This window comes from Oreochromis aureus, linkage group 10, assembly GCF_013358895.1.
Source record: "Oreochromis aureus strain Israel breed Guangdong linkage group 10, ZZ_aureus, whole genome shotgun sequence".
In the NCBI taxonomy this organism is placed as follows: Eukaryota; Metazoa; Chordata; class Actinopteri; order Cichliformes; family Cichlidae; genus Oreochromis; species Oreochromis aureus.
The window spans coordinates 35,442,013-35,467,842 of NC_052951.1; the positions used below are offsets into that span (position 1 = coordinate 35,442,013).

Genomic DNA, 25,830 nt, shown 5'->3' on the forward strand with positions numbered 1-25,830 from the left:
GTGTGCTGACCCAGAGTGAGATCTAAAACCTGGAGGACACCGGCCCTCAAGGCCTGGAGTTCCTCACGCCTGTAAACGATGTATCTCAGGGCAAGTCAAAGGAGTTTGCAAAGAAAAGCGTCTGGACTTCTTTAAGTTGCTTGAAGACGTTTCACCTCTCATCCGAGAAGCTTCTTCAGTTCTAAGGTCAAATGGCCGAGAGTCCCAGATTTAAACCCAGTGGGAGTATCCCCCCAAGGAGGGACAAAGGACCCCCTGGTGATCCTCTAATCACATGCGCCAAGGTGTGAAAGCGGGTGTGGGACCTAATCAGCCAGGGTTTCGGGTGAGCCCATTGTGAAACCTGGCCGCACCTTGTCATGTGAATTCCTGAGGTCAGATGGCCCAGGATGTGAGTGGGCGTTAACGTCTGGGAGGGAACTCAAAACTGGATTATAGATGGCAGACAGTTGGTGTCAGTAAACCACCGCCTCTGTTCAAAGATGGTCGCTCACAGTGGACATAGATGGCCTCTTTCACTCCTCTTTCAAACCATCTGTCCTCTCTGTCCAAAATGTGAACATTGGCATCCTCGAAAGAGTGACCTTTATCCTTAAGATGCAGATGGACTGCTGAGTCTTGTCCTGTGGAGGTGGCTCTTCTATGTTGTGCCATGCGCTTGTGAAGTGGCTGTTTGGTCTCTCCAATGTAGAGGTCCGGGCATTCCTCGCTGCACTGTACAGCATACACCACGTTGTTCAGTCTGTGTTTTGGAGTTTTGTCTTTCGGGTGAACCAGTTTGTGTCTGAGTGTGTTGCTGGGTCTGAAGTACACTGGGATGTCGTGCTTGGAGAAAACTCTCCTGAGTTTCTCTGATACACCGGCTACATAGGGGATGACAACGTTGTTGCGTCTGTCTTTCTTATCCTCCCTCGCTGGTGTCTGATCTTCTTTTCTGTGCCTTTTTGCTGACTTTATGAACGCCCAGTTAGGATAACCACATGTTTTCAGTGCTTCCTTTACATGTGTGTGTTCCTTCTTTTTCCCTTCAGGCTTAGAGGGAACATGTTCTGCCCGGTGGTGTAGGGTCCTAATTACTCCAAGTTTGTGTTCCAGAGGGTGATGGGAGTCAAAGAGGAGGTACTGGTCCGTGTGTGTGGGCTTCCGGTAAACTTCAATGTTGAGGTTGCCATTCTCTTCAATGTGCACAGCGCGGCCCTTTGTCCCTCCTTGGGGGGATTCTCCCACTGGGTTTAAATCTGGGACTCTCGGCCATTTGACCTTAGAACTGAAGAAGCTTCTCGGATGAGAGGTGAAACGTCTTCAAGCAACTCAAAGAAGTCCAGACGCTTTTCTTTGCAAACTCCTTTGACTACGATGACCTGGATGACTGAGAACCTTCACAGACATATCTCAGGCCAAAGTTCACCAAAAAACACAAGCTACTGCTTTTACATGCAAAATACTGCAAAGCCTTTTATATGGGTATGATGCACAGCTGTGTGTGTGTGTGTGTGTGTGTGTGTGTGTGTGTGTGTGTGTGTGTGTGTGTGTGTGTGTGCCTACATACATGTATTATTTTTTTGTGAGCTTTGTTTAAAACATCAATAAATAAAAAATAAATAAATGTAAAAAGTGGAAAACAATCAAAGTGAACAATAATGAGTCACGTGCTCGATAAACCTCAGACTCACCTGTCTATCATTCACCTGTCAGAGTCACAGCCCAGAAGCCCAGCCCCTGGGAGCGCTGTCCTCAGCCAATGGGAGTCTTGTCCGTCTGTGGCGCCCGCTTGTGATTGGCTGGATCCTGATTGGCTGTTGGCTGCAGAGAGGAGGAGTTAGAGCGGAGTGGAGTCAGAGTGAAGGGCTGCACGCGGACAGACGCGCGCGGGCGGCGGATCAAACACAAAGTATCGGAAATGCCGGGCTCCTCCACCCGGACCTCTAGCCCTCACGCCGACCCTGTGCTCCACTCCGACCCGCCTCACAGCGCTTCTGTCCCGGCCGGCTCCCCGCGGCTGCCCGACGCGCTCCGGAGCGGCAGTGTCGCACACGCGGACTGCCGGATGGTGGACGTGCACGGCGTGCAGGTGGCGTCGTTCACGGTGGACGGCGCGGAGCTGGTGTGCCTGCCGCAGGTGTTCCAGCTGTTCCTGAAGCACCTGGTGGGGGGGCTGCACACCGTGTACACCAAGCTGAAGCGCCTGCGCATCAGCCCCGTGGTCTGCACCGTGGAGCAGGTGCGTGTGCTGCGCGGGCTCGGAGCCATCCAGCCCGGAGTGAACCGATGCAAGCTCATCAGCAGACCCGACTTCGAGACGCTGTACCAGGACTGCACCTGCGCCAGGTGAGCCGGGGCCGGAGGGGTGGGGGGCTGTCAGAGTGTTTATTAAAACACACACACAGCTGGAGTTTTGTTTACTTCATTTATTTTATTTTATTTTATTTGAGGTGTTCTGACACCGGAAACGATCAGCGCGTTTAATCAATAACTTTAAATAAAGTGACTGTGATTGAGCTGCAGGTGAGCACGTGATGAAATCAGCTGTTATTGATTGTTGATATTTTTCTGGTGTTTGATCAGGATTCATTCAATCAAACGTCATCCATGACTGATCGATAGTTTGATCAGATCAATACTGAATCATGAAATCTTTTACAAACTGAGTGATCAGATTATTGATAAAATTGCGTGTGTGTTTTAAATGAACCAGCAGCAGAAACCTGCCAGCCTTTATCGATACGCGATCAATAACTGAAACGATCTGAAGCTGTTCCATGAACTCATCCTCGTCTTCATGTGTTGAACTGAAGGTTCACGTTTCATTCATTAATGAATGCAGCCAATTATCGATCAGGTTTCATTATGTGTTTACTTACAGAGAATAATCAATAAAAACTCTAATAATTAATAATAAATCTGTTTCTGTTCAAAATAAAAATCCAGAAGATTCATTTTAAAAATGACTTTTATTCCCTCCTGTTTTTAACACGAGGCTGACGGTCGATTGTGTCGCTGTGTGCGCGCGCGCTGAGTGTGTGTGTGTGTGTTTTTATGCGGTTTAAAGTGACAGGTATAAAATCAGCTGTTTTTTGTTTACATTCTCACATCTTATAACTGATTGATTGATTGATTGATTAATATAGATTAATTACCGTGCTGTTTTTGTTTACGTGGATGAAGATTAGTAACTAAGAGACTCAAAGTGATTGACAGCGGATCAATAATCATAATCAATTAATTCCGTTCTGCTTCCATCTTCGTCTAATAAAAACCTTTCAGCACATCATTGATCAGTGGAGAATTTGACAAGCAGCATGATCAATAACGGTGGTCAGCAGCAGCCTCTTCCATCAGATGGACAGTTTGATCCAAGAATCAATAAACGAGCTCAGAGAGAAACGTCTGATTGATTATATTCAGCTGATTGATCCAAACACACCACAGTCACAGAGCCGATCACAGTGATCGGGTCAGTAATTATGTCATCAGCATGTGTGTGATATTGGACGAACATGCTGCCAAAACACAACTTGAAGCGCGCGCGCGCGCGCACACACACACGTTGGTCTTTCTGCCTGTATGTGGACCGTCATTACCATTAGGGGTCGTGTCACCCTGAGCCTTTTGGGGACGTGGGCTGTGATCTATATCCTGTTATGACGTCATCAGTCTGTGGTTTATATGATGATCCCTGCAGGTCCAAAGACGTCACTGTGCCCTGTACTTTTTAATCTTTAACGCCCTCCACTCAGTGAGTCTTTGGTCGCTGCTGTTCGTCCTGTGGTAAAACAAAGAAGACACAAATGTGTTTGATAGCTTAGAGGCGTGTTTTTGATTTTGTTTGGCAGGCTGGGGAACATTTTTAAATTAAAATTAGGACTGCAGCCCATGAAGAGATCCACCAGCATGAGGGGACAGGTCTCCATTAAACAGAAATTAACTCAGTCCCCACAAGAACACAAAGACAAGTTCACAGAAACACAAAGCTTCTGTGTGTGTGTGTGTGTGTGTGTGTGTGTGTGTGTGTGTGTGTGTGTGTGTGTGTGTGCGCGCGCATGCGTGTTTATTGACGAGGATATTCATAGAAATACAGACTTTATTATTGCAGCAGCCGTTTCCTGACTGCAGTCATCACAGCTGGAACATCAGCCTGTAGCAGGACAGTGTTAATGTTATTAGTCCTTTATTTATCCAGGTAAAAATCTCATTTCCAAGAGAGACCTGGGATCATGGCAACAAAAGTCAAAAATACATGTACCACATCAGTACATCTAAAACAAATACAATATCTCGTACAAACATGTGAAAAATATACAGTAACAGATCAATTTAGAGCGACATTAAAAACAACACACTGAGTAAAACAGTGACATCACACATGCTCCATCAGTATGTATCATCACGTTGGACCTGCTTCACTCCATAAATGTACGAGTTAGAACAGGAAACAAAGCGTTCGTGGTTTTTGCACTTCGCTCATGTTTGTAGCTTTAGCTGAGATGCACTCAGTGGGCGCTCGCAGGTCGAGTTTTACCTTCACTTATGACATTTTGATTTTGATTCATCTTCTGTGTGTAACCAAAGACTCCAACACACAATGTGCACAGGAAACAAGACAAAAACGTAAAAGATGTCAACTTTAAAACTGCATGGAACACAGAAACTGAACAATTAGAGACAAAAATACTGAAAAGACACAAAAACTACAAAAAAAATAAAATAAAAACAAGGACGAATGTCACATATGTAAGCTGTCTGATGCATTACCAGGACACAAACCTGAACCCTCAAACACACACACACACACACACACACACACTTCTTTGCAGTGTGTTTCTGCGGTTTGGTGGTTCACTGTTTTCAAAAGTAACTGCACTGGTCTCACTGGGTTAAACTGGGTTCACTGTGTGTGCACATAAAGGATCTCTTGTCCCAGTTTAATTAAGTGTAGAAAGCGCACACACACACACACACACACACACACACACACACACACACACACACACACACAGTCTTCCTGAGGAATTTAATTTACTCTGTGTGTGGGCGGGTTCTGTCAGAGCTGTCAATCAAACCCTGACCTGTGGTTACCCCCAGGACTGTGTGTGTGTGTCCTGATAATGCATCATACAGCTTTGGTCCCGTCAAGGTCAGTGAGACAAACGTGTGTGTTCACAACAAGCTGAAGTGGACACACTGGGACCTTAAAATTAGGGGTGGGTTTTAATAATCGATTCATCGATTAAAATCGATTCTGGCTTGGATAACGTGAAATCGATTCATTAAAATCCTGAATCGATTTTTTAATATAAATTTATTTTGCCCGAAACGCCAGAATCTCAGGTGAAACCTCACAAAATTTCAACAACCACCAAACAGCTAAGACAGTAAATGAGAGCAGGTACACGGATTACACGAGGTACACGCCTTTCTCACCCGACGAGCGCTGCAGCTTTAAGCGGCTGCGCGCACTCCCGCGGACGGCAATCACTGTCTGGCAGACAATCACTTTTTGGCACAACAACTGCACGGACACGGTCGGGGCTGAAAGCCGACAGCTCGCTGATTCTGATGTTTCGGCGGGTCCGCGCTTTGTGTTCACGCCCTTTTTGCGCTGATTCTAAAGCTGTTAGTTTTATCTCTCTCCAAACAATATTGACCGAACCAGCAGCAAAAAAAGATCCAAACTACGCTTCACATAAACATCGTCATGAAATCACTCTGACTTTTACTGTTTTGCTTCCACCACGATAAAATCACACTTCATGCACAGCTCTCTCTCTCTCTCTCTCTCTCTCTCTCTCTCTCTCTGTACTTCAAGAATGTCTAAAAATCTGTTTTCTGCATTATTCGCTTGCTTGTTACGCACAACTCTACTGTTGTTTACAGCGCTGTCAGCCGCTGTTTTTTCCTTTTTTTTCCTTTTACATACTTCCGAAAAGAAAACCTAATTTCTGCCGTTCAATACTGAACAAATTTAAACTTTTTAAAATTATGCAAAATGCAAAACGCTCAGCTGTGTCTCTAATAAAACCACTGTCACGTCAGAGGTAACGTTCATATGATGATTAATGGTTTTCTTTCGTTTCTGATGTACTGCAGAATATTTTTATAAAATCCCAGGCCAGGAAAACCACCTTCATGTTTTTCTGTTTTATCTTCAGCTACTTTGACACAAAGGCATCTGCTGTGACGCTCACACCTTTGATAAAGTCTTGCGTGTGTCAGCTTCCTTTTTATAGATACAAAAATATGTAAATGTACTGATCTGAATTATAATATTTCTGACTGTCAAAATTTCCCAGATTTAAATCGAATCGAATCGTAGATCGAATCGATTCGGGACCTTGTGAATTGGAAACGAATCGATTCTAGAAATCAGTGACAATACCCAGCCCTACTTAAAATACATGTAAAGTAATCTGATTACTCTGACATCCCCATTCAGTTCTGCTTGTGTGGTATTATTATTATCACTGAGATCCTTTAAATGATTTTTCCTTTATTTGGAAACTAAAGGATATTTTCTGTACTCTTTTCTTGTTTTTTATCAGCCCATTGTTTTAAGTTTGGCTCATTATTATTATTATGTGTATTATTTTTTTATTCCTACTCTTGTATTTGTAGTGACTGTGTTGTCATTATTGTTATTCTCTGTCATTGTTTGAGGTTTTCTGTCACCTTTGATTTAATCCTTTATCTTCACTGTTTTATTTTCCGTATTCATTCTCACTACACCGATTCCCGCCTCACTTCCTGTTCAGCTGTGAAATACAACAACAGGTAATCAAGCGGCTCTGGTGTTTGTTTCCTGTCAGTAACATTGGTTCCGCCCCTCTGTCTGAGCCGCGCGGTGCTTCTCTGAAAGTCTTCCCCGGGGACGATGAACGGCCTCCAGGGTCGACATCAAACACATTCATTCATGAAGCTAAAACATGACATTAACCTGGAATACTGAAAGTGAGAGAAGGATAGGCCAGCGCTCATTAATTATTCACAGTTGTTACTTAAGGTGGAATCTATTAAGTCGGTCGGCAGCCTTCTTTAAAGGAACGCCCCGCTGAGTTACTAATGTCTTCATCTCTCTCAGCTCTCGTCCAGGTCGGCCTCCTAAGAGAACACCGGGCGTGGCCTCCATGACTGATGGCTCCAGGCTCCTCCCACACAGTCTGCAAAGCCCCACCCTGCTGTCTCAGACAGGTGAGTGAGACAAACTGTTACACTGCAGGAGGGAGGGATCAAGTAAGTCAGAAACACAGGACACAGAGATGTGACAGGTCTAATCAGGAAAAGTTTATTCAGCAAGGCGGACAGCAGGAATAAAAAAAAAAAAACAACAACAACAAAAAACACACATCTGTGCTAAAATTCCACAGGAGTAGATAAACACAATTCTAACAAAACTATACAATGTTCCCCCAGGTATTGGAGCAGATGAGGCCGGTTAAACAGGAGATCCACAAAATTTTAAGTGAGGAAATTGAAAAAAAATTAAAATATAATAGACAACGGTGTTATGAGGTAGGACCCAAAGCTGCTAGGCTATTATCATGGAGACTCAGGAGGCAACAACAGGAGAACACTATCCATAAAGTTCGAAATTTAAAAACAAATAAGATAACTAATAAACTCGAAGAAATTCAGAGAGCATTTGAAGAATATTACGCTGAGCTATACACACAACCGGATAAAACGGATGAGCATAAGATTCAGAATTTCTTATCCAGCTTAGATCTACCATTTATAGGTAAGCAGCAGAATGAAAAACTCGTCAGAGAAATATCAGCAGAAGAAATTAACATTGGGATCTCAAAACTCAAGACTTTCAAAGCTCCAGGATGTGATGGATTTCCACCAGAGTGGTATAGGCAGATGAGGGAACCCTTAATCCCACTATTAAAGGCCTCTTTCAACTACACTCTGGGTGGGGGGGCGCTCCCACCATCGTGGCGGGAGGCGTATATCTCTGTCATACCAAAAGCAGGGAAGGATAAAACTGACCCCAGAGGTTATAGAGCTATTAGCGTGTTAAATATAGATTATAAACTATTTGCTGCGATTTTGGCTAGGAGGTTAACTACACTGATGCCCACGCTGATTGAGGAGGATCAAACAGGCTTCATTGGTAACAGACAAACACACGATAATATCAGAAGGCCCATTCATATTATTGACCAGATACTTAAAGGCAGGGGTCCCCAATCCCAGTCCATGAGGGCCGGTGTCCCTGCAGGTTTTAGATGTGTCCTTGATCTATCACAGCTGATTTGAATGGATAAATTACCTTCTCAACATGTCTTGAAATTCTCCAGAGGCCAGGTAATGAACTAATCATGTGATTCAGGTGTGTTGATCCAGTGTGAGATCTAAAACCTGCAGGGACACCGGCCCTCGTGGACTGGGATTGGGGACCCCTGCTTAAAGGGAAAACTGGAACAGTTCTCATTGGGCTTGATGCAGAAAAGGCATATGATACGGTCGGGTGGGAATTTCTGTTTCATGTGTTGAAGAGATTTGGGTTATGTGACAGGTTTATTCAATGTATAAGAATGATTTATATGTCTCCAACAGCAAGGATCAAAGTTAACGTCAGCCTCTCAAATCGGATAACACTACAACGTGGCTGTAGGCAGGGCTGCCCGCTGAGCCCGCTGCTCTTTAACCTTTTCATTGAACCGTTGGCTCAATGCATCAGGGAAGAGACTCGATTGGAGGGGGTTACAACGGGGAATGTGGAAAATAAAATTTGCTTGTATGCAGACGACGTGCTGGTAGCGCTAGGAAACCCGGAAGAGGGAATCCCTCTGCTTATGGAGATGCTGGAAGAATATGGCAGACTGTCTGGTTATAGACTAAACATTCAAAAAACTCAAATCTTGACATTCTTTTTTAACCCCTCAAGACAATTGGTAGCTAGATATAGATTCGGATGCCATCAATCCCAAATGGAGTACTTGGGGATCCTGCTTACAAAAGACCTTGCATTGTTATATGAAGTTAATTATAATCGGGTGAACAAGAAGATATATGAAGATCTGGAGAGGTGGGGTCTGCTCCACCTCGATCTGGGCAGCAGAGTTAGAGCGATAAAGATAAATATCCTCCCAAAGCTGCTATATTTGTTTGCAGCACTTCCAGTGGACGTTCCAGCAAAACAATTTAGGGAGTGGGATATGCATTGCTCAAGATTCATATGGGGAAATAAAAGGCCGAGAGTGAGATATGCAACATTGCAGCTGCCTGGTGAGCAGGGGGGCATGGCCCTACCGTGCTTTGAGGATTACTATCTGGCAGCCCAGATCAGACCTCTAGTGTACTGGTGTAACTCTAAGTATGAGGCAAAATGGAAGGACATTGAGGTTTCCTTGATGGATTTCCCAATACAGTCTGTTCTGGGGTCTCTTGAGAGTTTGCCACAGGTGTATCAGATGCAAAATTTCTGTGTAAGTTTTTCCCTGAAAAAATGGGCAGATGTGATTAAAATTTTTGGTCTTAATAGGGAAATAGGGTTGCTGGCATGGCCAGCGTATCTCCCATGCTTCCTTCCAGCATTGTTAGACCATAAATTTAGGGAGTGGTGCAGGCATGGTATCACTGCAATCTGTAAGATAGTTAAGCACGGGGAGCTGATAAATTTTGAGGACGTGTCAGATTTACGAGATCGGCAGGGAAGATTTTTATCGTTACCTACAGGTTCGGAGCTTCTTCCGGAAGGAAGTTAGAATGCCTGACGCAGACGCTAGTGGGGTGATCCAAATATTTATGGATGCTTATGGTGAGAACATTATAAGAGGCACTATAGGCAAAGTGTACAGAAGTTTTATAGCTATGAAAAAGAGCTCAACAAGATATGTCAGTCATCGATGGGAAAAAGAAGCAGGTATAACTATCTCAGAGGAAGATTGGTCGCAGATGTGGAAGAATGTGTTATCTACCACAAATTCTTTAACATGGCGAGATTTTGGATGGAAGAATTTAATTAGATTCTTCATCACACCAAAGCAGAAATCCAAAATAAGTGGTTCAGGCGCTTCGTGCTGGAGGGAGTGCGGGGAGGTCGCTGCAGGTTGCTTCCATGTCTTCTGGTCATGCCCTAAACTGAAGACCTTTTGGGAGGAGATTAAACAATTGGTGTTGGATGTGCTGGAGGTAACACTGGACTTCTCCTTTAGTACCATGTACCTTGGGAATATCCCTGAGTATATAAATAAAAGAGACTCATACTTACTGAAAATAATTATGGTTGCATGCAAAAAGGCAATTACTAAATGTTGGTTACAGACAAGCCCCCCCACACGGAAGCTGGTCGTAGACATTATTAACACAATTCATCATATGGAACTGATTACCCTCTCACTGCGGCTGCAGAAGAAGAAAGGAGAGAGACTTTGGGAAAGATGGGATCGTTATACGTCAAGAGGCTAGAATCTTATACCTCTGTGATGCAGAAGGACGGCTGCGAATTTGTTTGAATGGAACATGCACCTGTGTAATATTTAATATATGAAAATAAAACGAGGCGATGTGTATTTTGGACTATGTGAACATATGTGAATGTGTTGGTTTCCCCTGCCCTCTTTAGTTCTGTATGTAAAATAAGTTGAAAATCAATAAAGAGAAAGTATTAAAAAAAAAAAACTATACAATGTTCTTTGTCTACTAAAATACCCTAAGGCAGCGGTCCCCAACCCCCGGCCCACGGACCGGTACCAGTCTGTCAGTCGTTTGGTACCGGGCCGCCAGAGTTGAGGCTCGGGTGTGAAAATGATGGTTTTCAGGGTTTTTATCGTTAACTCGGTTTCCCTGGGTGTTTCCTGTGTTATAGTTGTTTGTCTTATTGGGGGCAGAGAGGAGGATGTTACTCTCAATGTTGTCGGCGCATTTCAGGAGGACACTGCTAATAGAGTTGCACAGCTACACAGTGAATTCGCGTTTATTATTATATTTACAAAATACCACAGATTTTTGCCTTGGTCGTATCGTTTTATTTTGTTGTATTTGTCCGCCACACCTTAAAGGCCGGCCCGTGAAAATATTCTCTGACATTAAATCGTCTGTGGCACAAAAAGTTTGGGGACCGCTAGGGCTGTGCGATATGACCAAAATCTCATATCCCGATATTAAGACATCTATCGTCCGATAACGATATAAATCACAAAAATGTAACATTTTCTGTAAATTCTGTGAATGTCGGGCAGCTCGACTTGTGTGAAGTGTTTCCAGCTGGGCGTCGCGTACCTGGAGTCGAGTGTTTTAACCGATGCATTAAAGGATGCATTTTTAGACATAAGTTGTAACGGCCGCTGTTTTCTTTGCATTTATTACACGGCGTGCTGCGGGGAAAAGCCTGTTCTAACGTTTGAGTCTAAGGTTTATTTTTTTACTTTTTACTTTTTTGCTTCTCATCCATAAATACTCTGCATCTTTCATGTGATTCAGTTTATTTTGAAAAGTCTCAACAGGATCTTGAGCTTTATTGTGAAAGGTTTATGTGGAAAATAAACAAGTCATTGTTGCTAACAACAACGCATAAAAACAAGCGCTTGTCCGTCTGTAGTGTGGTTACATCAAATATAAGAGAAAGAGAGAACTTTAGGAAATTAATATAGCCACTACAGTGACCATCAAAATAATGAAAAAATATTGCCGTAAACACTTTATTTTGCGACACCACAAAACAAACAATAGCGTAAAATGAAACGATAGATGTTTTTATATCGTCATTCAATATATATCGTTATATCGAACAGCCCTAGGGACCGCTACCCCTAAGGTATAGACAGTGGATTAACACAATGTCATATAAAAACACTAAAAACATGCGATACAAACATCAGAATAATATAATTCAAATAAAAACTACACAAATAAACACTGAAGTCAGAATAAAACCAATTATAAAAGACAAATACAAATTTCCACTATGTGGATGTACATATGTGGATGTGTATGGCTCACTTTACCATAAATTGTTTCTTCACTCAGTGAAATGATGGTTAAGCTTCAGCAGCAGTTGGCTCTCGAGGTTCTTGCTGTGAAGTTGTGACCGTTTGGCAGTGAACAGCTGTATTGACTTTGACTGACAGCTTCTTGATGTGAGGAAAGCTACCCAATAGATCCACACCTCCAGTGAATGGACATGAAAGGTACCTCTCCAGCTCCCCTGCTTCTGGATTTCCTGACCCCATGGATCCAAAGTCATCTTCATCAGATTGGCTGCTGTTTGTGCTGACCTCACCCAACTCTGTGTCTAGGTGGTGTCTGATGAAGGTCAGACCTGTGGAAAGATGTATGGTTAGGTCTGTGCATTAATGTGCTGTATAGACTGCCGAGCTGCTGATGCTTGGCATTAAATTTTTTATCACACAAGATGGGGTTTTTTTCTAACTTTTGTCAGCTTTTCTTTTCCTAACTAACACTATAATCCCAAATCACAGTAACAAGAAAAGTCAATATAAGTCAAAATCTAGTGGCTCACAATTTAATGGATAACATGCATATTTACCAGATTTTAAGATGCTCTCCTCTGTCGTCCATGATGTTCTAAATCTTGGTAGAAGCATTGCAGCTGCAATCAGCTCAGGGTCTTTCATTATTTCTCCAAAATGTTTCTGGATCCCATCCTGCCGCGCATCAACAAGAGGTCTACACATTTTGCAAGATGACTCCAGCAACTGGTAAAGTGTTGGCAGCAAGAAGCCCATGTGCACAGATGATTCCCCTTGGAGGATATTAAGGCCCATGGCAACGGGCTTCATCACAGCAGTGTAACTTAACCAAAAATCCCATTTCAGCAGGATTGAACCTGAAAAAGGTGTAAAAACAGAAATAAGTCATAGCCATTTCTACAGCAATGTAATAACCGTGCACTGTCTGTAAAATTTGCAAATAATTGCAAAATAAGACGGTAAAACTAAGTAATATTTACATTTTTCAGTCTCAGTCAAAGTCACTTAAAAAAAGGGTGGATTCACACATTAGTTTCAATTGAATATTTAAAAACAAGTTCCATCAACTTACATCTTTATCTTTAATGCTGTGCAAACATTGCGGATTGCTTTCTCTCCTTGCTCTTTATGAATGTGCACAAGTCTTTCCACAGCAAGGAACAGGGAGCTCCAACGAGTCTGATTGGGTCGAAGAAACTGCAACTTGCACTCACGTTCCACTGTTTCATAAGCCATGATGGACCTGCTGGTTTTATTCCACAGAGCATGACATTTTGCAAAAGCAGACTGAGACAGTCTCTTGTATGTATCATTGGCTTCTGCAGCACTAGCATCAACTGTTGATATAAGGTGGAGAAGATGACATGCACACTTTGGTGCCCTGGAAGCTGGTACTCCAGACCTGTGTTGTCATCCAAAACAGCAAACACATCTTGATACTCCACCTCTAACTCACTGTCTTCTTCTGCATCATCAAGGATGGACCCACCATCCTCCTGCCAATTGGTTGTTTCTTCCTCTATCTAACTAGCACAAAAAAACATTTTTCACCACCAAATTCAGTTAAGTGGGCCGTTCAGTGAGTGGATTCCAATTCATTTCCTATGGCAGTCACTTTTGTCCGGGAACACCACAGGTGTAACAAGGTTGATTAAAACATTCAAAATTCAATGAAAGAGGTGATCATCACTTTTACAGGGAGTGCAGAATTATTAGGCAAATGAGTATTTTGTCCACATCATCCTCTTCATGCATGTTGTCTTACTCCAAGCTGTATAGGCTCGAAAGCCTACTACCAATTAAGCATATTAGGTGATGTGCATCTCTGTAATGAGAAGGGGTGTGGTCTAATGACATCAACACCCTATATCAGGTGTGCATAATTATTAGGCAACTTCCTTTCCTTTGGCAAAATGGGTCAAAAGAAGGACTTGACAGGCTCAGAAAAGTCAAAAATAGTGAGATATCTTGCAGAGGGATGCAGCAGTCTTAAAATTGCAAAGCTTCTGAAGCGTGATCATCGAACAATCAAGCGTTTCATTCAAAATAGTCAACAGGGTTGCAAGAAGCGTGTGGAAAAACCAAGGCGCAAAATAACTGCCCATGAACTGAGAAAAGTCAAGCGTGCAGCTGCCAAGATGCCACTTGCCACCAGTTTGGCCATATTTCAGAGCTGCAACATCACTGGAGTGCCCAAAAGCACAAGGTGTGCAATACTCAGAGACATGGCCAAGGTAAGAAAGGCTGAAAGACGACCACCACTGAACAAGACACACAAGCTGAAACGTCAAGACTGGGCCAAGAAATATCTCAAGACTGATTTTTCTAAGGTTTTATGGACTGATGAAATGAGAGTGAGTCTTGATGGGCCAGATGGATGGGCCCGTGGCTGGATTGGTAAAGGGCAGAGAGCTCCAGTCCGACTCAGACGCCAGCAAGGTGGAGGTGGAGTACTGGTTTGGGCTGGTATCATCAAAGATGAGCTTGTGGGGCCTTTTCGGGTTGAGGATGGAGTCAAGCTCAACTCCCAGTCCTACTGCCAGTTTCTGGAAGACACCTTCTTCAAGCAGTGGTACAGGAAGAAGTCTGCATCCTTCAAGAAAAACATGATTTTCATGCAGGACAATGCTCCATCACACGCGTCCAAGTACTCCACAGCGTGGCTGGCAAGAAAGGGTATAAAAGAAGAAAAACTAATGACATGGCCTCCTTGTTCACCTGATCTGAACCCCATTGAGAACCTGTGGTCCATCATCAAATGTGAGATTTATAAGGAGGGAAAACAGTACACCTCTCTGAACAGTGTCTGGGAGGCTGTGGTTGCTGCTGCACGCAATGTTGATGGTGAACAGATCAAAACACTGACAGAATCCATGGATGGCAGGCTTTTGAGTGTCCTTGCAAAGAAAGGTGGCTATATTGGTCGCTGATTTGTTTTTGTTTTGTTTTGAATGTCAGAAATGTATATTTGTGAATGTGGAGATGTTATATTGGTTTCACTGGTAAAAATAAATAATTGAAATGGGTATATATTTGTTTTTGTTAAGTTGCCTAATAATTATGCACAGTAATAGTCACCTGCACACACAGATATCCCCTAAAATAGCTAAAACTAAAAACAAACTAAAACTACTTCCAAAAACATTCAGCTTTGATATTAATGTGTTTTTGGGTTCATTGAGAACATGGTTGTTGTTCAATAATAAAATTATTCCTCAAAAATACAACTTGCCTAATAATTCTGCACTCCCTGTATATGTTCAAGTGCATGTGGAGGATATCGTGAGGCAATCAGATGTAAAACACAATATTTATGAGCGCTTTAAGTTGTGAATCGCATAGATTTGACCCGAAGACGACAGGAAGGGAAGAGAAACAAAGTCGTGCCTACATTACATGAGTTTCCACTAAACAAAAATAAAATAATTCCAGATTAAGTTCAAAACAAGAACGTATGCAAGGCTTAGCAGTACTAGTCAATAGATTCTCCTTCAAAAAAAAAATGTTTAGCTTTTCCTCTTTATAAACTTCTTCACCTTATAACTGTACTTCTCTGAAGCAAGAGTCAGGACAAAAAGAAAAATATTATAACGGCTTAATTACTAATGTCGTTTGTAGGAGAAAGGAAGTGATTCTGGATATGCACAATTTTTTAAAATTGTGGCACACCGAATGAAATTATTAGGTCATTAGCAAGACTCTATAGTACTTGACTGCATGTTGAGGTGGCAATTCAGCCATTTAATTTGTGTGTGTTGGATTATGGACACATCAGAAAGGTGCAGTACAAGGAATCAAGCTCGACACAGCGGCTGTAAGACTGACATCCACTTAACAACAGCTAAAAAAGAAATTTAGAGCAAACTTACCGCAACGTTTCCTCAGGTTAGATGTTGAGTTTTTGTGCGCTGAAATGTTGGTTTGCTTCTCACACAGAAGACATCGCATTATATAGCTGTGCTTTTGTACTCCTTTAAAGCGAAACATGCTTTGCATATGCGGCCAAGGGTGTGTGTCCTCTTCAGTGTTAGCGGAGGTTTAGGGTTAGTTCCATCTTTGTAAGTTTGAAAGGCTTGGGCTGCTCGGTCCGCCATTTTATATCTGGTCATGTTACCGCATGGCTACGTCTGATTGGTGAAACAGTTACCGGTAGCTCCAGTTTCGGCATGATCCATTATTAGTCGTATTATCCAATGTGTGAGATTTGCCGAATGTAGCGGAGTAAAAGTACTTTTTTTTTTTTTCAAAAACGTACTCAAGTAAATGTAACAGAGTAAATGTAACTCGTTACTACCCACCTCTGCTTGTGGGGACCAACAGTCCTTATGGGGACCAAGTGCCGTCCCCACGAGTTTGAAGACATGATTGAGACTCAGAATGTGGTTTTAGTGTCAGGGTTACAGTTAGGCTCAGGGTTACACTCAGGCTTTGGCATTCATATTAGATGGTTAGGGTAAGTCACTTTGATGATCTCGTCCTGTTTGTCGTCTACATCGTGTGCAGTGAAGGAGGAACAGCTGTTTCCTGTTGCTCAGCAACCGCACGGTCTGTCTGCAGGACACAGAGTGTGTGTGTGTGAGTGTGTTTTCATTAAGCTGTCAGGTGTGTCTGCTGTGACAGACGTGAAAGGGTAAGCAGTTAGGGAAAGCTGCTTACCCTGTCTGTCACTTCCTGCACCAGCATCTCCTTCCTGCTGAATGTTCTTCCACAATAAGAGCAGGTGTTTTACTTCAATAGTGATGGAACAGGAGAACTCGAGGTCAGTTTGCTGCTCTGTGATGACACACACACACGCTCGAGTCTTATCCCAGCTGATCGAGGTTTTTCCTCACTTCAAGTCTTTGTGCTAAGCTAGGCTAATCACCCATCGCTGTCAGTCTCACAGAATTTGCTGCAGAACAAAAGGATCAAACTTTCTTTGTGTTTTTGTTCATTTAACAAGTCACAGGGAGGCCGACCGCTCGTTAGCAGCGGCAGGATTCCCTCGTTAATACTAATTGAATTCATTAGTGCAGCCAGTTAACTGGGCCAAGTGGCTGCAGGAAGCGATAGATGGTCGAGAGACACCAGCAGTCACTGGAGACTTTCAGGCTGGTGGGGTGTTTAATTATTGATCAGTCAGCAACTTCCTGAAAACAGTTACCTTCATCACCACCTCCTCCTCTCTAGGAAGAAAAAAGCTTTCATGAACAACAAAGACGATTCAGTCTCACTCTGATTTCTGAAGGACTGAACGGATTCTTCACATCATCATCATCATCATCATCATCATCATCATCTCCTCCACAAATCTCATCAAACATTTACGGCAAAAACAATCCAAACCCTTCTTATGTGAGTGCAGCGGCGCCCCCTTCAGGACACACTCTACCATCACACTTTGTTCCCCTGTCTGCAGGGCTCACAGCGGCAGCAGCGATGGCCGAGGTTCTGAGGCTCCAGAAGATGCGGATGATGATGCGTTTCCATGGCAGCAGTGTTCAGCAGCGACATCACATCAGAACCGAGTCGGAGAACGAGGACACGGGTTCGATTCCATCAGTTTGTTCCAATCTGAACCTAGAGCAAATCAAAGGACAGCACCAAAGTCTAAACCTTTGTTCCCTCAGCAGGAGGCAGCGAAGGATCCTGGGAAAAGGAGCAGCAGCTCCTCTCTCCTCCCCCCTCAGTTGTAGCGCCTCCTGCTGGTTCGACATCCCTACACTTCAAAACTTTGCAGCAGCAGAGCTCGCTGTTAGCCAACCGTGAGTCACCGCTCTCTTCTCATTGGACGCCTGGTCATTGTTAGCTTAGCGTCACAGCACATAACTATCTGTATCCGCCCTCCTCAGGCCTGTCAGACCTTCCTTTTATGGTTATGCCACATCCCATCCTCCCTGTGGGCTTGCCTCCTGCCAATGTTGCTATGACGATGAATCAGATGAGTCAGCTCAGTGATTTAGCAAACATGGCCGTTGTGTCACAGGTCCACACAGAAGAGAGCAAGGTAACGGCTAGCAGCAGCAAAACTACCAGAGCTAATGCCAAAAGAGCCAATGCTAAAGGGGCTAATGCTAGCAGTGTTAATATTACCAGCACTAATGCTAACCGTGTGTTCAGGAGTCTCCTTTAGGTAGCCCCTCCCCCACTCCCAGCGATGATGAGCTCCACCCACAGGCACCGACCAGCCAATCGCCTTCTAGGGCATCTTCATCATCGTCATCATCACCCCTTCCTCCAGCACACACACCAGATCTGGGTAACCACTCACAGTATCTAAAATATGATAGCTTTGCTCTTTGTCCCCTAAAAGTCCCCGAAATGTGATTGTAACAGTATGTCCCCACAATACTTCTAAACGAGAACACATGCACACAGTCACTGATCTGCATGTTTTCATGTGTTCACTCTACAGATGGGGAGCCAGGAAGCATTAAACAGGCTTTGAAAGAAAAAGGTGTGTGTGTGTGTGTGTGTGTGTGTGTGTGTGTGTGACGAGCAGCTGGTACATGAACAGTAACGGGTCCTGAGACGTTTGAATACAGACTCCAGCCCGTCTGATATTTACGCCTCTGAGTCTGTGGCCCTGGTTCAGCTTCATCCTCGGCTCATCCGTCAGACTCAGTTTAAAGGAAGAGTGCATGTGTAACTCAGAGCAGGATAACATGCAGATAATGGAAATGACCTTAGCTTCAGCTTGTAGATCATTACATCATTAGCCGTCATTTTTTTTAGTATGAAAACATCAAAGTCAGCAGAAGCTGTGATTCGCCCTCTGCTGCTGGTATCAGCAGTGACCTGAGCTAATCTAAGACACGCCAGTGTAGCGACAGTGATGGTTCTCCTGTGGAGATCATGTAAGACAGCAGTGAGAACAGATGATGACGTAGAACATTAAAGTACAATAAAGTCCAGATGTTTTTATTTTTGTTTAAGCTTCTTTTCTCCTACCTGCAGAGGACAGCCTGCTGTCCCTCCCCCTCATCAAACCAACCTATGACAAGCTGGCACTCACCTCCCAGTCACTGTCAATCAAACACACAAACCCCACCTTTGCTCCGTTCCTATTCGCTGAGGGTCTGTCATCAATGGAGACGCTGCTGACCAACATACAGGTGACAGACAGAGATGATGGAGGTGAAATATTCATGTAGAGACATCAATGCAGCTCATGAGGAGGCAGGAATGTTGGCCATCAAATCAAAAAGCAGAGACTAGAATATTTCAAATTGAGCAAAAAAACATGTGAAATCAATACAAGGTTACATGACGAGGATGTGGGAACTTGGGAATCTGAGACATGTTCATGTGGAGAATTTAAAATACTGTGAGGGAACATCAGAGATGCAGAGACGAAAAGTACCTGTGTGTGTTTCTCAGGGTCTCCTGAAGGTGGCGGTGGAGAGCGCTCGCTCTCAGGACAAACGGAACCAGCAGGAGAGGAAAGAGTTAAAACTGGAGCTGGAGAGAGAGAGGGACGCCCGACAGACGCTGCAGAGACAGCTGAGCTCCGAGCTGCACACCAGAGGTGAGACGGGCCACACAGGTGAGACAGGTGTAACAGATCAGAGGTCAGACAGGTGAGCTCTGAGCTAATGGACTAGAGGTGAGTCAGGTGAGAGCTGTTGACACTACCTGTCCTCTTTGTCTCGTCTTCCTCATTAGTGTCGATCCAGCGGAGGCTGAAGAAGGAGAAGAAGGCAAAGAGGAAGCTACAGGAGGCGCTGGAGTCGAGGAGGAGAGAGCAGGTGGAGCGAGCGCTCAAACACTCGGACGGCCTCACAGGTGAACAGTACTGTGAAATGTGCTGGTCGGCTCTTCTTCACGTGTTGCTGTGTGATTTCTACATTCATGTTTTCGTCATGAAATCATCGTTTATGACTGATGGTCTTTGTAATAATTATAATTCATGTTTCATCAGTTTACATGAACTTCAGCTCATTTCTACATTATTGACTCTTATCGTATTTACATTAACACGACGTCTTTATTTATTTATTATTTCACCTGTTATTTCTGTCGTGGTCTCTGATGCTTAAATCATTGCTTTGTTTTCATTTATACATTTGTGTGGTAGCTCCATCACAGTACTGCTGTAAAACAGCTACTGCATTTATTTATTTTCTTTGTTTGAGTGTGAGCGATGGTCAATGATAACATCGCTGTCACTCACTTCCTGTCCTTCACTTCCTGTCCTTGGGGGTGTCCAAATTCATGGGCTGCATCCTTCGGAGGCCGCATTTGTAGGCCGATTACATCACAGCGACGCGCCGAAGGCTGTCCCAGTTCGTCGACTCCTCCGAATGCAGCCGACAAATGCGTCCTCCTTTTCCCCGAATTTGAAGGATGGGTCGAGTGTGTCCTTCGTGGCCCATCATATCCCAGAATTCATAGCGCGGCCCAGCCGATTCCAGTTTTCAACAATGGCGGCCGCTACTAAGTTTTAATATTACTCTTATTAATCTTTTTGGGTCACAAAATAAACTTTTAACATATTTTCAGGCGAGAATGTAGCTGTGTAAACTTCAAATATCTGCTCGGTTTATCAAGTTATCGCATATTTGCAAAAGTGCTCCGACATTTTCAGAGACGTCTGTTACCCACCAGCTCGATAGCTAGCCGGGGTGAGAACTCCCAGCTCATCATTTTCTAACCCCCCGCGGTCTTTCACTACTCAGGTTAAACGTGATATATAAGTCAATGTTATTGTTTGGCTTTTTTTCAGTGTTTTATTTGTTCCTCAGTAAATCCGTTTGGCTGAGATTAAAATTATTAGATTAGATAAAATAAAACTTTATTAATCCCCCGGGTGGTTTTCACACAGCTGAATAAACGTCAAACAGAAAACTGATTAAACAGAAGTGTGAGATGGTCGAGTTTGCTCCTATATATTTTAGTTTAACTCCTATATATTAACTCCTGTTATATTTTACATAGCAAGGAGCAGACGGCCGAGTTTATTAAACTCCACCCACACAGCGGTGACACAGATCTGAAAGCTAGACCGTCCAATTTCACAGCTGTTTACTTCCGACCTTCTTGGTCTTCGGAGGACACGGCCCATGTAGACCGCGAAGGTCGGGTCCTCAGGAGGGTGCAGCCTATGAATTTGGACACCCCTCTTGACTTCCTGTTGGTTTTCAGATGCCGTGACTCCGGAGAGCGAGCTGGAGAACACCCATCAGGAGAACGCTGCAGCTCACGGTAACAAAGCACGTCGCGCCAGCTTCCTCCACACAGACGCCATAATAACTGAGAGTAGTACTGTCTCTGACTCACAGCTCAGAGACAGTACTACACACTCAGTACATGCAGTACTGAGTGTGTTAGTGACCACAGGTGTATCAGCGGTCCGTCACACTCGTTATTTCTTTATCTTTGAAATATCTGAATGTTGTAGTTTTTCTCTCTCTGCTGTTTAAACTCAGCTGTTGGTGTTTTGGACTCTGTGACAGAAACAAACTGATCAGCAAACAGACAAATGTTTACAAGCTTCAGTGCGTTTAGGTCAGTTAGGGTGAAGCCGTGATCAGACCACTGCAGACGCTGATGTTCGTACCTGCTGCTCTGACCTCACCTGGGCTGTGTCCCAATCCAGCAACCGCACGCTTCGTAGTGCGCATTTGGAGACTGATTACGCCACAGCAACTAGACGAAGGGTGTCCCAATTCGAAGTGTACTGCAAATGCGGTCGACAAATGCGCATTTCCCCAAATTTGAAGGGTGGGTCCGGAGTAGACTTCGTGGCCCCACATATCCCAGGATTCCTAGCGCGGTGGTGGGTGTGGATATTTTTTTCAGAAAAAAACACCGGATGCCTGAAGCGGGGCGGCCGAAGAGTAAACTTTTAAAAGTAAGTACTGAATATTATGTCACTTATTTATGTGCAAATGTTGAATAATGAAGAACATTAAAGCATGACTGTTGGCCACATGTCGGCAAAGTTATGTAACATTAGTGATGTTTGTACTAACTTGGTTTTAAAGCCTTTACTGTAAAATAAACGCCGTTCAATAGTTGACCTTAATCTTACAGAGAATGTGATGATTTTATGGATAATTAAAGTCAGTCATATATCCACAAACACAACAAGCTGAAAGTCAGTGATGCTGCTCGGTTTGCAGTCCTGAATATGACGGCACAAGCAGGATTCACTGCACTGTTAATGTTAGCTATGTTATATTGCTGCCTCTGTTCGGTGGTGTCGAGCCAAACGGACTTTAACGTGTGTTTGAACGAGCTGACGGTTCCCTCGTTAAGCTGAAAGAAAGATGCTTTAATCACAGGAGTCACACATGTGTCCACTGGACCATCTGGAACTCTTCTTGTTTAGCACTCGTAATAACACAAACACTAAATCCTCCTTCTCTTGTGCTGTTTTGTAGCAGTGTGTACACCTGAGACTGTCACCTGTCTGTCTGTCCTGCACTCTCTCTCTGTTTCTTTCTCTCTGATTGTGGAATAAAAGTATGAACATGTATTTATAAGTTACACTTGTGTTTGAATCCTGCAGCTTATCACACATTTGATTTCCATGTGTGACAACTGCAAGTGTCCAGAGTGTAGACAGACTGAGGGACCCACTGCTGCACATCATCTGTGAGGCTTTGCACCCTGATGATCCACCAGGACAAACTCAGCAGTGTGTGAGGAAGAGGAGGAGGAAGAGCCAGCAGCAGCTGACAGATGGAGAGAATAGACAGACTGTTCCCTGTTTGTGAAGGACTGCTAGGAAAGTTTAACATAACTAACTGTCTGTCCTGAATCAGTCTTATTAGGTAATGTTCAAATAATGTTATCATCCCAGTGTTTTCAGTGTGGGAGAAAGTACTCAGGGCCTTCAAGTTACACACTATGAAAGGCAGCAACAAGTTTAATATTCAGAAACCTAAAGTATGTATCAGCAGCAGAATGGAGCTAAAAATAAATGTTTGTTTCAGTTCTATGAAGCTTTGAGTATTTTGGATTAGTAGCACTGCTGTGTTTGTTGCATCATATTGCTGTAATTGTTTATATGCTTTATATATTCTGAGCTAAGTTGATCTATAGTGTTACATCATATTCTATAAGGATGTTATGTGTTTGTAGACTTTCTGCCCAGTTTGACCCATTTAGCAGAAGTCAGCCTGTTTAAGGCTCTGATATCTATTCTGTATGACTTAAAGCAGTTATGACATGGTCTGATTTTCTCACCCAATAAAGGAATATTTCATATATCAGTCTGATCTTCATTCTATCAGACACAGTTATCACAGCTCGTACATTTTTTTTTACACATATATGTAAGCATTGAGCCAAATTTAGTAATGCCAACATATTAAACACAGGAAGTGTCACACCGATGTGACACTTCCTGTTTTTTCTTCTCTGTTTTTTGCAGAGCACCAAGTGTTCACCAAACCCCTGCTGCTCTTTTGAGACGCTTGCTGTGACAGAGGAGGAGGAGAAGAAAAGACTCCCATCAGCCACCTGTCTGCTAATGGACAGAGTACAGAGGACACTGTGAAAGGGGCGGGGTTTCAGTGTGATGTCAATAGGTGAAATGTGACCTCACGAGGAAGCTCCGCCCCACTGGATCTGCTCCTGTGACTAATGTGGAACTGGGTGTGAACTGTTACCTGAAAGGGGCGGAGTCACAGCTGGACATGTCTGATGTTTGGAAAACTTTATTTAAACTTTGATGGTGACACAGGTGCGCTCCGGTCTTAACGAGCTTAACAAGGCAGCCGTCCCACTCTGCTGTCATTTATTCAACTTTATTTTGTTCACTGTTGTTTGTTTTTGGTTTCTATGAGTTAAAAAATATAAATGAATCAGTGACGAATCAGGTTTTTGTCGTTAACCACACAGAGCCAGGAACTCTGCTTTTGTTTCACTGCAGGAAGCTGATGTTATTGATTATTGATTTTGGTCCTGAATGAGTCTTTGGCTGAAATGTTGTTTCTGATCCACCTGCTGCCGCCCAATCACAGGGATTCCTCCTGCTCCTGCAGCCTGATTGGCTGTGTCAGCGTCTGTAACATTTTACCTTGATGAAATAAATGATGAATCTTCATAGCTGTCGTGTCCCTGCGTCCTGCTGTGACTGAAACACAGAACCAGCCCGGGTCAGCACTGACAGCCTCGTGGGTCCAAACGATGCTCCACAGAGAGGTGATGATGATGATGAAGGAACACGCTCAAACAGCTCGCTTACCTGGAACCAATAACATGATTATAACTACGAACACTAACTCTTATAGTGACCTTTGACCCTTGATTACCTCAGCTGCTGAACATGACGCGTGTTTGTTTTCCTGTTACAGACAAACCACGCTGCTTTTACAAACTCAGCATTTCCTGTTTGTCTCAAAGTAAAGGACCGCCATTCCACTTGAAGAAAAGCCTTTAAACCTTGCAGAGCCTTTATTTTGAAACATTTTTGTGTCACCTGGGACTGCTGACAGTCCGCCCGGCCCTGAGAGGAGCCTCAGCTCAGCTGCTGAAGCTGCAGGTGCAGCTTCAGCTCAGCTGCTGAAGCTGCAGGTGCAGCACAGCTGGACAGATGGGGACAGACCACCAAGACCTTCATGTTCAGATGGATGATTACAGATATTCCTCCACCTGAATTTACCTGTGACCTCTGAAAGCATCCAGCAAAGAGCCGAGAACCCGTGTTCTCCTTTATCCTGATGGAAGCACGGCGCTCCTGTCGGGTCAGGGACAAAATTTTAGGTCAAACTACCGGAACGCTTGAACAATTGGCACAGTCGAAACTCTGCTTTTCACTGTTATTAGGGTCATTACGGTAATGCCAGGCAGGCCAACACCTCCAAACCTCAGCAAATATAACAGAAAACAACAGAAACACAGTAAAAACCACAAATATGTGATGAAAGTTGTGTTTCCTGTAGAGCATCACACGCACGCTCTGTTCTCCGAGCCAGCCTTCGTCCCAGGCTGCTGCGACACCATCAGTATTTATGCACACGTGTGTAAAACAGTGCTATGTGTGCTCAGATTGTTTCGTCGTGTAGATTGATGATGACCATCCCGACTCTTGCTCCAATAACTGGACCTCTTTAAGTCTGAGTTGAATGTCTCTGCTGTGAGGGTTAGACTGCACTAACCTCCCCACAGTGAGTGGCTTTAACACTTCCTGTGGAAGCACATCTTTCAATTCAATTCAATTCAATTCAATTCAATTTTATTTATACAGCACCAAATCACATAAATAGTCGCCTCAAGGCGCTTTATATTGTAAGGTAGACCCTACAATAATACATACAGAGACAACCCAACAATCACATGACCCCCTATGAGCAAGCACTTTGGCGACAGTGGGAAGGAAAAACTCCCTTTTAACAGGAAGAAACCTCCGGCAGAACCAGGCTCAGGGAGGGGCGGGGCCATCTGCTGCGATTGGTTGGGGTGAAAGAAGGAAGACAGGATAAAGACATGCTGTGGAAGAGAGACGGAGATATAGAGATAGATCTTCATCATCACTCTGAGGACAGACCTCTGTGAGAGTGCTGGCTGTCATGAGTCTGGTTTTATGGGGACATTCTGCCCAGCTGAGCCTCAGGATCAGAGAGCTGAGAAAGCATGATGTAAAGGAGGGACCCCATGAAGGCCAAAACCCAGCAGGTGTGTGTGTGAGATGGTGGCATCTATTGTGTCATGACATTAACCTGCTGTGATTTGACCCATTTCCACTCGCTAACACACATACCTTGTTGCCATGGCGACAAAGTGAAATAAATGAGGACAGTGGGTCAGCGCTCACACACACACACACACACCTGCACTGTGTGAATCACTGTGAAGCTCCACAGTTCACCCTGTTTGAACTTCCTGCTCGTCTGTTTACAGAAAACCTCCTGAAGCAGATCTGAGGTCTGAGCAGTTAAAGGAACACGCTGGTCCTGATTGGCCGATC

The 25,830-nt window shown here is 43.8% G+C and overlaps 1 protein-coding gene across 4 annotated transcripts; it reads left to right on the forward strand.

Moving 5' to 3' along the window:
• Nucleotides 1–1,825: 1,825 nt before the first annotated feature.
• On the forward strand, nucleotides 1,826–23,969 carry LOC116336139 (dachshund homolog 2-like). 4 transcript variants are annotated; one of them, XM_031759925.2, is made up of 12 exons: nucleotides 1,826–2,328; nucleotides 7,076–7,185; nucleotides 17,332–17,460; nucleotides 17,543–17,677; nucleotides 17,765–17,919; nucleotides 18,033–18,171; nucleotides 18,328–18,369; nucleotides 18,870–19,027; nucleotides 19,293–19,440; nucleotides 19,578–19,697; nucleotides 21,057–21,116; nucleotides 23,293–23,969. In XM_031759925.2, the coding sequence occupies exons 1-12, from the start codon at nucleotides 1,901–1,903 to the stop codon at nucleotides 23,328–23,330; spliced, it is 1,662 nt and encodes a 553-aa protein (XP_031615785.2). In that variant the 5' UTR covers nucleotides 1,826–1,900; the 3' UTR covers nucleotides 23,331–23,969. The 4 variants fall into 4 exon arrangements, with proteins under 4 accessions (XP_031615785.2, XP_039474211.1, XP_039474208.1 ...); XM_039618277.1 differs by lacking the exon at nucleotides 23,293–23,969 and adding an exon at nucleotides 22,426–22,464; XM_039618274.1 differs by lacking the exon at nucleotides 23,293–23,969 and having other exon boundaries at nucleotides 21,057–21,815.
• The last annotated feature ends 1,861 nt before the right edge of the window (nucleotides 23,970–25,830 follow it).

Coding starts and splice junctions, on each gene's coding strand:
- LOC116336139 (XM_039618274.1), top strand. CDS start 1,901: ATGCCGGGCTCCTCCACCCGGACCTCTAGCCCTCACGCCGACCCTGTG. Junction 7,186..17,331: donor CACCCTGCTGTCTCAGACAG/GTGAGTGAGACA, acceptor CCCTGTCTGCAG/GGCTCACAGCGGCAGCAGCG. Junction 17,678..17,764: donor GAGCTCGCTGTTAGCCAACC/GTGAGTCACCGC, acceptor CGCCCTCCTCAG/GCCTGTCAGACCTTCCTTTT.